Here is a 13279-nt window from a genome sequence, read left to right on the forward strand (position 1 = left end):
TGAAACACTCATTAAATTTTCAATTCTGTAGTCTGTACTTTATACAAGACAACAACAATTCAAGTAAGAAACAAAGACAATTCTATCAGATAGAGGACAAAGTGATAAAAAAGTCAAGGTTCTATCATATTGTCTGAAGTCTATTTACTATAAGCCTCAAAGTTTTGTTTATTTATGATATTTTTCTAATGATCTATATGAACATTTCTCTGAATAACATGATATATCATGATTTCTAAAACCAGAAAACAAAACTCATAGTCTCCATATATTGAAAACTGCCTATAAACTCTAATGTTGCTTCCTGTTCACAAGGTGCACAAGATTATGTGGGTTTAAAATATTCCGAAACCAAGACAAACCAAAAACTTTTTTTTTTCTGCTTCTACATTAGCTTGAATGAGTAAAAGATACATCAAAGTTCTGAAGTTCAAGTTATCTCCCCTAGACTCAACTAGAATAATGATCTTCACACAGAGTATTTGTTATTAAGACTTCCCTCAAATATAACGTTTATTTAAGAACTGATATCTCTATGACTGAAATAATATTTTAATAGCAGTTACCTCCCCCTCAACATGTCTCTCCTTTTGGTGTTACTAATGTAAATATAAGGGGAAGTAACTCTTACAACAAGTAATCATGGAGAGAGACCAGGTGATCTCTATATAATCACTAAATGTTAGGGTATGATTAAAAGAAGGTGAAATTAATGTGACTGAACAATAATTATTCTAGTTAACAAGATGGGGAAAAATACTAACATAAAATCCTTAACATTGATACAATGTTCAAATAACAAAGTAAGATCAAATGAATCTTGTATACCATTTATAATGGCTGGATGTATTTTATCTTAAATATCATCAGTACATTTAACATTAGTTTCACATCAAATCTAAGACCAACTTTTTCCAATGATTAAATAACAGTTGATTTCATTTGATCAATCAAAATTTGATTGACAAAAAAGTATGTTCAATATAATCTAAAGTTTCCTATATTTTCTGTAATCATATCAGGTTTTCTATTATATTGTCAAACTGTTATTCATGAAATTGAAAATGGAAATTGAAAAGGTTCATTTATCAAATATAGTTTACATCTATATATAATTATTTCAATATGATATATAAACTCATAAACTGTGTTTATGGACAACTTTTCAAACATTAAATTATAACCCAGGGTATATCAGTAATTATACAAGCCATCATTGACACCACTTAAAAGTTATATTATAAATTAATTTTAGAACTTGTTGACAATAAGTACACCATGGAGAATATGAATTCAAATTAAAATCCATCATTAAACAATTGTAAAACAAGAAATCTAATATGAGGATACAAATAATAAACTTGTACATACTGTAAATTCAGAAATTATTGCGTGCATTTATAATTGCGAATTTTAAAGAATGGACTAAAATGCGAGATTAATTATTGTGATTTCAGGAAAATCTGCATACAGATTTTTGTATCAGATATCACAATCCAGATTTTGAATTTTATATCAATAAAATCTTTGACTGTGACCTTAATGTGAGTTCTTTAATTATTGCGATGATAGTTTCTGAATTTACAGTAGTGTAAAGTGTGAATGAATTTCAATAAGTTTTCATTATTGACCAAGTATTGTACCAAATCATTTCAACTGTTGCATAATACATTTGCTATCATGATAAATTATACTAAAATGATTGAGTTCTATGGTGGGTCTTTCATAGCTAATATAACTATACAGCATGACTTTTGCTCATTGTTGAAGCCCATACTGTGCCGTATTATTGCTTACATCCTCATTCTTTGGTCTCTGATGGGTTATAGTGATCTCCTTGGCAATCATACCTCAATCTCATTATTTTTAGAGTCGAATCAGTATTTTTTTCAGTTATTTACATATTACATAAAAATAAACAGATTTAAGGAATTTCAAAAGTCCTAACTGCTGAATGATCTGTACAACAAGTTATATATACAAATAGAACTTAGAATGATTGAATCTAAGGTTACAGTTGTCACATAGTTCTATGACACATTGACAATACACAATAGCAGCAGACAAAGTTAATCTGAGATCATTTGGTGATTACATTAAATGACTGCAATCACATTAATGGACCTTTGGGCCAAGAAAAAATTATGCGATTGAAAATACATTAATGGACCTAAAATTCACAGGGCCAGGAAAACATTATGCAATTGAACAATCTTAATGGACCTGTGGGCCAATAAACATGCAATTGAAAAACTTTAAAACTCTAAAAACCACTTTAAACTGCTGCAATACTTTAATGCTTTAGACATGTTAACAATGAACATTAAACTCCCACGTTTAACATACCAATTTTTTACACCAAAATATCCCTGATAAAATGGAGTTTCCATGTCTGTCACCTGATCTACACCATTAAACTGTTACGTAATAATGTGTTACAAAACTGACTTCTATTTGTTTCAATGGAGTACTTTGGCTGTCTATACCAGAGAACAATTACAGAATTGATACATTTACATATCTGACAGTGATGCTTCTGTGTGTTCTCACTCAATACTTTCAATCAAGATTTATTTTAAACAACTATTGTTACTTTAAGACACAATTAAACAGAGAGCTCGGGTTTCTTAAAACTAGCTAGCATTAATTCCATTCAAAAAGGCATACAAACCATTGGTAAAATAAACTGTTGACACAGAGATATGTCTCGCCTTTTATAATTTTCATAGTATAATGCACATATTGAATCCAAATGGCAATATTTAAACATGTAGACTATGCAAAACATTCAAAGTAAATGGACCATGACTTAAGGAGCAGGACCAAATACCTCCATGGAAATGAGAAATGCCAATGCTTATTAAACTGCAAAACAAATTCCATTGACTTGGTTCCCTTAACACTAACTTAAACACAAACTTTAACTTGTAAACAATGTAAAAGTTTCAAAGTCAATGAGCCATGATAGGAGGTGGGGCCAAATAATCTCCATGGAAAAGAATACTTTCAAATGCCAATACTATCATTAACTTAACATTAGTGGTTCCTCTTAAAACTGGCCTAATCACAAACTTTAACATGTAAACTATGCAAAACATTCAAAGCCAATAGACCATGACTGGGGGGCAGAGCCAAAAAATCTCCATGTAAATGAGATGTGCCAATGCTTATGCATCTGCATACCAAATATCGTTGACCTACTAGTGGTTCCCCTTAAACTTGAATCACACAAAGTAATGCATGTTAAGTAAGCAAAAGTTTCAAAGTCAATAGACCCTGATTAAGGGGGTGGGGCATAATAATCTCCACAGAAATGAGATGTGCTAATGCTAACACAACTGCATAACAAATATCACTGACCTACAACCAGTGGTTTCCCATAAACTGACCTAAATCACAAACTAAAACATTGTTGACGCTGACATCCCCGATACCGTTGGAAACAGCTTACCCAAGTCTTGTTTTTTGACTTCGTCAAGGCAAGACAAAAATAAATTGCTTCGACGCACGCAGCTGGATACGAACGCAGAGGTCCAACCCTGAACAGTCGGGCAAAAATGGACACAATATTTGCGCTTGATACAGGTCTGAATTTGGATTTGACACAGAATAACTGTAGTCAAAGAACTTAGAATTGGTTATATGATGTGAATTTATATTCAATTTTTTGCTTTTGTGCAATACACTATGGTGTTGCGAATTATACCCCTTCCCCCCCCCCCCCCCCTTTTATTTGCTTTTGTGCAATACACTATGCTGTTGCCAATTGAGCTCCCCCTTTTTTTTGGTAAAAAAAAAAAAATTGAAATTTTCTTTTTAATTTCTGAAATCTGAAATGAGAAAAAAAAAATGTACTTAAAAGTTATTGTCCATTAACAAGGAAACCCTTGTTTTCCCCCTTTTTCGCCCCTAATTCCTAAACGGTTTGAGCCATTACCCCCCAAAGCCAATCCTAACCATCCCTTTGTGGTACAATAATTTCAGAGAGATCCATACACTGTTCCACAAGTTATTGTCTGGAAACTAGAAAAATGCTTATTTGGGCCCCTTTTTGGCCTCTAATTCCTAAACTGTTAAGAGTATAACCCCCAAAATCAATCCCAACCTTCCTTTTGTAGTTATAAACCTTGTGTTTAAATTTCATAGATTTCTATTTACTTATACTAAAGTTATTGTCCGGAAACCAAATGTCTTTGGACAACGCTGAATACAATGACGTGATACCAATATACGATCGCAAAATTTTTGGCGGTCATATTATAAAGACCTTTATAACACTTCAAAGATTTATTCTGCAGAATCAACTTTTTAAGTCGCTGTAAATCATATTGTATCATAATTATCTACATTGAATATTCAACAACAAAAAAATGCTCCATATAGGCCCTATTTTTATCATTACAATCACTTTTTTTTTAAATACGCAAAATCATTGGTCTCTGTTGGATAGTTATTTAACTGCTTATCATGCCACATCTTTTTTATACAAAGGCAAAATTGTATGCAACAACAAACTAGAGGCTCTCAAGAGCCTGTGTCGCTCACCTGTATTTACTGATGCTTTGGAAATCATGTAAAATAAGGTTAAAATCATAATTAATAGTATTAGATATTAGATAGTATAATGATATCTAAGATAATAACAAAAAAGTGCAAAATTTTTGTAAAATTACTAACTCAGGGGCAGCAACCCAACAACAGATTGTCGGATTGGTCTGAAAATTTCAGGGCAGATAAATCTAAATCTGATGAACATTTTTGCCACCTGTCAGATTTGCTCTAAATGCTTTAGTTTCAGAGATATAAACCAAAAACTGCATTTTACCCCTATGTTCTATTTTTAACCAAGTCGGCCATGATGGTTGGAAGGCGGGGTCATCGGACAAATTTTTTAAACTAAATACCCTAATAATGATTATGGCCAAGTATGGTTAAATTTGTCTCAGTAGTTTTAGAGAAGAAGATTTTTGTAAAAGATTACAAAAATTTACAAAAAATTGTTAAAAATTGACTATTAAGGGCAATAACTCCTAAAAGGGTCGACTGACAATTTTGGTCATGACAACTTATTTGTAGATCTTACTTTGCTGAACATTATTGCTGTTTACAGTTTATCTCTATCTATAATAATATTCAAGATAATAACCAAAAACTGCAAAATTTCCTTAAAATTACCAATTCAGGGGCAGCAACCCAACAACAGGTTGTCAGATTTGTCTGAAAATTTCAGGGCAGATAGATCTTTACCTGATAATCAGTTTTACCCGATGTCAGATTTACTCTAAATGCTTTGGTTTCAGAGATATAAGCCAAAATCTACATTTTACCCCTATGTTCTATTTTTAGCCATGGCGGCCATCTTGGTTGGTTGGCGGGGTCATCTGACACATTTTTTAAACTAGATACCCTAATGATGATTGTGGCCAAGTTTGGTTAAATTTGGCCCGATGGTTTCAGAGGAGAAGATTTTTGTAAAAAGCTAACGACGACGGACGACGGACGCCAAGTGATGAGAAAAGCTCACTTGGCCCTTCGGGCCAGGTGAGCTAAAAACTATAAACTATAAAGACACTTACAACAGAAAAAAACCTTTGAAAGTAAAGTACACTAAATGACATTTACAGTTTGTTCTTAAATTGTGCTGTTACACCATTGTCTCAGGTAATTAATTTAAAGGGAGAGGGTTCAGCACTGACAAATATTTTTAACCCCACCACCTTCTATATGCCTGCCTAAAGTCAGGAGCCATTAATTCAGTGGTTGTCATTGGTTGCTGTATGTCATATTTGTTTTTGCGTTTATTGTTTTGTACATAATTAGACTGTTGTTTTCAATTGTTTTACATTTTGTCAGGTACGATCTTACTATACTGTATGTGTTGTCCTCATTGTTGAAGGCCTTTTTGGTTCTGATGGATAGTTGTCTCATTGCCATCATACCAAATCTTTTTTATATATATTATAAACACATATACGAAGACAAAATGGACTCATGCCAAAAACACATATACAAAGCCAAGCATGACAGAAAACTTAAACCAGTCAAAGTAACAAATAGCAAGGAGTTTTCTCTCCCACAACGGACCCTTAAAAGAATGCAGAATCTTTTAAATGAGTCACAAATAAAAAGAAGGCAAGTCAAGACTACTGCAAACAGAACATATCTATGCATCGGATACTTTAATAATTGTCAAACAGAACATATCTATGCATTGGATACTTCAACAATCATCAAACAGAACATATCTATGCATTGGATACTTCAACAATCATCAAACAGAACATATCTATGCATTGGATACTTCAAAAACTATCAAACAGAACATATCTATGCATTGGATACTTCAACAACTATCAAACAGAACATATCTATGCATTGGATACTTCAACAATCATCAAACAGAACATATCTATGCATTGGATACTTCAACAATCATCAAACAGAACATATCTATGCATTGGATACTTCAACAATAATCAAACATAACATATCTATGCATTGGATACTTCAACAATCATCAAACAGAACATATCTATGCATTGGATACTTCAACAATCATCAAACAGAACATATCTATGCATTGGATACTTCAAAAACTATCAAACAGAACATATCTATGCATTGGATACTTCAACAACTATCAAACAGAACATATCTATGCATCGGATACTTCAACAATCATCAAACAGAACATATCTATGCATTGGATACTTCAACAATCATCAAACAGAACATATCTATGCATTGGATACTTCAACAATCATCAAACAGAACATATCTATGCATTGGATACTTCAACAATTATCAAACAGAACATATCTATGCATTGGATACTTCAACAATCATCAAACAGAACATATCTATGCATTGGATACTTCAACAACTATCAAACAGAACATATCTATGCATCGGATACTTCAAAAACTATCAAACAGAACATATCTATGCATTGGATACTTCAACAATCATCAAACAGAACATATCTATGCATTGGATACTTCAACAACTATCAAACAGAACATATCTTTGCATTGGATACTTCAAAAACTATCAAACAGAACATATCTATGCATTGGATACTTCAACAACTATCAAACAGAACATATCTATGCATTGGATACTTCAACAACTATCAAACAGAACATATCTAAGCATCGGATACTTCAAAAACTATCAAACAGAACATATCTATGCATTGGATACTTCAACAATCATCAAACAGAACATATCTATGCATTGGATACTTCAACAATCATCAAACAGAACATATCTTTGCATTGGATACTTCAAAAACTATCAAACAGAACATATCTATGCATTGGATACTTCAACAACTATCAAACAGAACATATCTATGCATTGGATACTTCAACAACTATCAAACAGAACATATCTTTGCATTGGATACTTCAAAAACTATCAAACAGAACATATCTATGCATTGGATACTTCAACAACTATCAAACAGAACATATCTATGCATTGGATACTTCAAAAACTATCAAACAGAACATATCTATGCATTGGATACTTCAACAATCATCAAACAGAACATATCTATGCATTGGATACTTCAACAATCATCAAACAGAACATATCTATGCATTGGATACTTCAACAATAATCAAACATAACATATCTATGCATTGGATACTTCAACAATCATCAAACAGAACATATCTATGCATTGGATACTTCAACAATCATCAAACAGAACATATCTATGCATTGGATACTTCAAAAACTATCAAACAGAACATATCTATGCATTGGATACTTCAACAACTATCAAACAGAACATATCTATGCATTGGATACTTCAAAAACTATCAAACAGAACATATCTATGCATTGGATACTTCAACAACTATCAAACAGAACATATCTATGCATTGGATACTTCAACAACTATCAAACAGAACATATCTATGCATCGGATACTTCAAAAACTATCAAACAGAACATATCTATGCATTGGATACTTCAACAATCATCAAACAGAACATATCTATGCATTGGATACTTCAACAACTATCAAACAGAACATATCTTTGCATTGGATACTTCAAAAACTATCAAACAGAACATATCTATGCATTGGATACTTCAACAACTATCAAACAGAACATATCTATGCATTGGATACTTCAACAACTATCAAACAGAACATATTTTTGCATTGGATACTTCAAAAACTATCAAACAGAACATATCTATGCATTGGATACTTCAACAACTATCAAACAGAACATATCTATGCATTGGATACTTCAAAAACTATCAAACAGAACATATCTATGCATTGGATACTTCAACAATCATCAAACAGAACATATCTATGCATTGGATACTTCAACAACTATCAAACAGAACATATCTATGCATCGGATACTTCAACAATCATCAAACAGAACATATCTATGCATTGGATACTTCAACAACTATCAAACAGAACATATCTATGCATCGGATACTTCAAAAACTATCAAACAGAACATATCTATGCATTGGATACTTCAACAATCATCAAACAGAACATATCTATGCATTGGATACTTCAACAATCATCAAACAGAACATATCTATGCATTGGATACTTCAACAACTATCAAACAGAACATATCTATGCATTGGATACTTCAACAATCATCAAACAGAACATATCTATGCAATGGATACTTCAACAACTATCAAACAGAACATATCTATGCATCGGATACTTCAAAAACTATCAAACAGAACATATCTATGCATTGGATACTTCAACAATCATCAAACAGAACATATCTATGCATTGGATACTTCAACAACTATCAAACAGAACATATCTATGCATTGGATACTTCAACAACTATCAAACAGAACATATCTATGCATCGGATACTTCAAAAACTATCAAACAGAACATATCTATGCATCGGATACTTCAACAACTATCAAACAGAACATATCTATGCATTGGATACTTCAAAAACTATCAAACAGAACATATCTATGCATTGGATACTTCAACAACTATCAAACAGAACATATCTATGCATTGGATACTTCAAAAACTATCAAACAGAACATATCTATGCATCGGATACTTCAACAACTATCAAACAGAACATATCTATGCATTGGATACTTCAAAAACTATCAAACAGAACATATCTATGCATTGGATACTTCAACAACTATCAAACAGAACATATCTATGCATTGGATACTTCAACAATCATCAAACAGAACATATCTATGCATTGGATACTTCAACAATCATCAAACAGAACATATCTATGCATTGGATACTTCAAAAACTATCAAACAGAACATATCTATGCATTGGATACTTCAACAACTATCAAACAGAACATATCTATGCATTGGATACTTCAACAATCATCAAACAGAACATATCTATGCATTGGATACTTCAACAACTATCAAACAGAACATATCTATGCATTGGATACTTCAACAACTATAAAACAGAACATATCTATGCATTGGATACTTCAACAATCATCAAACAGAACATATCTATGCAATGGATACTCCAACAATTATCAAACAGAACATATCTATGCATTGGATGATTCAACAACTATCAAACAGAACATATCTATGCATTGGATGATTCAACAACTATCAAACAGAACATATCTATGCATTGGATACTTCAACAATCATCAAACAGAACATATCTATGCATTGGATACTTCAACAATTATCAAACAGAACATATCTATGCATTGGATACTTCAATAATTATCAAACAGAACATATCTATGCATTGGATACTTCAACAATTATCAAACAGAACATATCTGTGCATTGGATACTTCAACAATCATCAAACAGAACATATCTATGCATTGGATACTTCAACAACTATCAAACAGAACATATCTATGCATTGGATACTTCAACAATCATCAAACAGAACATATCTATGCATTGGATACTTCAACAACTATCAAACAGAACATATCTATGCATTGGATACTTCAATAATTATCAAACAAAAAAAGCAAAGATCTCACCTGGGCTTCTCACAAAGGATTTTTGAAGGCGAGTACAGGGATTCATCATTTTTGGCCATGGTGAGTCCAACAGTGATGAGAAAAAATTAGAAATGATAAAAATAATTTATTATTTCAGTCTCCATGACAAAATGGAGTAAAAAATAACATCTAATTAAGATTTTTTTAACATTTGCTGTAAAATGATAATATGTGTGCTCAGTAATTACAATATTTTACAATCTTGATGCCATCTTAAATGACTCAGTTTTGCTCCAGTAGTACATTTGCACCTTTAACTATGTGTAACTGGCTGTCACAGCATGTTCTAATTGCAAAATTGATATGTTAGGGAGAATGTCAAGTCAATTCATCGTGACAAGATAAAGTTAATGATGAAACATCAGAAACATCCATATGTCCAAGCTTAATTAGGTTTAGCTATTGCAATGACAGTACACATTTAGCTATTGCAATGACAGTACACATGACACATATTTCTGGAATATAGACCTACTGACATCAAGGTAGACTCAAACACTAAAAAGTTTAGACAGCTAAAAGGAAAAACATTTATTATTTGTCAACATTTAAAGGGCCTATAGATTACCTAAACCATCATACACAACTTTGATGAAGCTGCAAACTTGATGTACAGTTACTGTAGCCTCTCTGCTGAAAATCTCACAAAATTATTTAACCATATGCTTTGAAATATATTTGATAATTCAGAAGGATCCTTTTGAGTTATTGCCCTTGAAAGACAATTTTCAGCAAATTTCGCAGTTTTGGCTTTTAGCTTATAAACATTTATAGAGAAACTTTAAATAGCACTCAACAAATACACTAAGTAATGTCAAAGTGTTCTAAGTACATTACTATTTCCACAGTCCATTATGTATGAAAGGCTTAGTAGTTTCAAAACAATTTATTTGACATTTTTATTTATTACTATAGGGCAAAATGAAAAGCAGAGCTCCCAAAGGGTAATCTTTATGTTCAGGTTCAATATACAGGTTTCGCTGTACATGGAAACGCAACTAATCATGAGAATTTATTGTTGACCTTTAAGTAAGTTACTGAACTCTGAAAAAGAGTCAAGGACAGGTGATCAAATTCAATCAATTGAGACTCAATATAACCTATTTATTCCTTTATTCAAAATATAGATTGGCTAGCTTGTCTACATTGTAAAAAAATAATCTCTACACAATTAGTTAATGCTGTCACCACTGAATTACCATAACTTTGTGTCTGTCACAAGTGAGAAAAACATAAATAAATAGTTAATCAGATTTACTTTTTTGCCTCTTAAAGATGCAATTTGTGACAAGATTGAGACATCCCTTGACAGAATAAACCATTAACATGCAAAACATGGGACTGGCCAGCTCCTTAAGGACCTAAAGAATTCAATTTTCCTTATTTAATCGTATAAAATTTGTTATAACCGAATTCTTTAATTTATGTAAAGTCAATTTTCTTAAATACAATATGTAAAGATAGTAGGAAGATTTTGAAAATTCTGATTTCACTGAAAAAGTCTATTTTTCTTAAAAGAAATGTAAATTTGGTCTTAATGATAGTCAATCCAGCTCTTTCTAATCATTGTATATGTTAATGAGAAGTATTAAGCTTTAAAATTGGAGAATATTGTTCAACCAAAAATAACAGCACTCAGACTGATGCACAATTGGGGTCTGGACAGCCATCCTAAAGGTAAGTTAAGTGACTATCTTCCTAGGTCAATCTCATCTTTTTCTAGTTTCTTTACGGTTAAAAATAGTTTTTAACTAAAGTGGTAAAAAATATCCATGGTACGAAATTCTATCCAATAATTTTATAATTGAATTAAAAATTGCAGACAAGTTTAACTGCAGCTCAATGTAATAATTCCATTATTTAAAGTAATCATATAAAACTGGTTTGCAGGCAATCTGATATAAAGATAAGACATACCTGGCTCCCTGGGAAAACAGTCTGGAGAAAAATGACAACATTGGTAATTGCTTTATCCCAAAAGTTATACAAATATAATCCTCAGTTCTTTTAACTCTCTATTATCCAACAAATTTAAAAGGATATCTGCAGAAACTTGACATTTTTGCATAATTTCTCATTAAAACAACAAAAACATGCATAAATCCATACCAAACATATAGTCATGTTTTTTATTAGACAATTATAAAGTCTTTAGATCAGTGTGGCTTGTTAGGAAAATGTCAAACTTTTTTAAATGTTGACATTGATGATATGTCAAGCCTCACAACAGGATAAAATCAAATATATAACCTACAAAATAATTACAAACTACGCAAATGAGAATGATACGACTTTATAACCAAATGTGAATTAAATATATTTACACTTCATTTCATACAAATATTATTGGGACGTGCCTTACAGGTATGTAGTGACCAAAATCTCTAAATGAAAATGAAATCTTCACACATGACAAATCATAAAATGATTATATCTTATATACTATATTATTGGTGAATATTCAGGTTGTATTGAATTATATGATATATCAATATCACTATATTAACCTCTGGTAATTTCGAGACAAGGATTCTGTATGTTATTAACTATCAAATAATACTGCCGAAAAGCATTAAAAAACTGATTGAAATATTTCTATTATATCTGTCATGTCATCAATGTTCTCTACAAATAAAAATAACCAAACAAATTAGTTAGTAATGAATTAAAATCAATTGACAACAACCATCAAAGTCATTATCGGGCTAAATTAGGTAATACATTTGTATTGTAATCAATCCCTTCTGGCTCTGTCAACAACTTTCTTCAAGTTTAAACTACTTTATGTATGTGACAGCCAGCTTAGCCAAAGCCCCTTTAATATATGTCTACAGATTGCAGGCTTCAGATGGAGGATTTCATTTGAAGAGGAATTAAGACAATCCATGTGACCAACTTTTAGGCAGAAATATTAAAGGCATAATCTGTACTTTTTCATTTAACCAACCATATAAGAATTAGCAAAATTTTTATAAAATAATCTGTCTATTGTTCAAGACTTAAATGTTGACTCTAGATTTTGTTTTATTTTGTCATTGGGTTGCTGTATCTTAGGAGTTTAACACACATATCCTTTTATTTCTACTTTGGATGACCTTTGGTTATCTGTTTTACTGGACTGCTGTATCTTAGGAGTTTAACACACATATCCTTTTATTTCTACTTTGGATGACCTTTGGTTATCTGTTTTACTGGACTGCTGTATCTTTGGAGTTTACTACACATATCCT

The 13279-nt window shown here is 31.6% G+C and overlaps 1 protein-coding gene across 7 annotated transcripts in view; it reads right to left on the bottom strand.

The window, feature by feature from the left end:
* Positions 1-13279, bottom strand: part of LOC127725399 (synaptotagmin-7-like) — a 209818-nt gene that overhangs the window by 87585 nt on the left and 108954 nt on the right. The window contains exon 1 of one of the 7 annotated variants that reach the window (XM_052232340.1): positions 11967-12061. The exons of the other annotated variants lie outside the window; for them this stretch is intronic. Within the exon in view, the coding sequence (XP_052088300.1) occupies positions 11967-12007 (41 nt within the window). The 5' untranslated portion in view covers positions 12008-12061. Of the gene's footprint in view, positions 1-11966; positions 12062-13279 lie in introns of those variants that run through there. 7 annotated transcript variants of the gene reach the window in all.

This window comes from Mytilus californianus, unplaced genomic scaffold (genome assembly GCF_021869535.1).
Source record: "Mytilus californianus isolate M0D057914Y unplaced genomic scaffold, xbMytCali1.0.p SCAF_15, whole genome shotgun sequence".
In the NCBI taxonomy this organism is placed as follows: domain Eukaryota; kingdom Metazoa; phylum Mollusca; class Bivalvia; order Mytilida; family Mytilidae; genus Mytilus; species Mytilus californianus.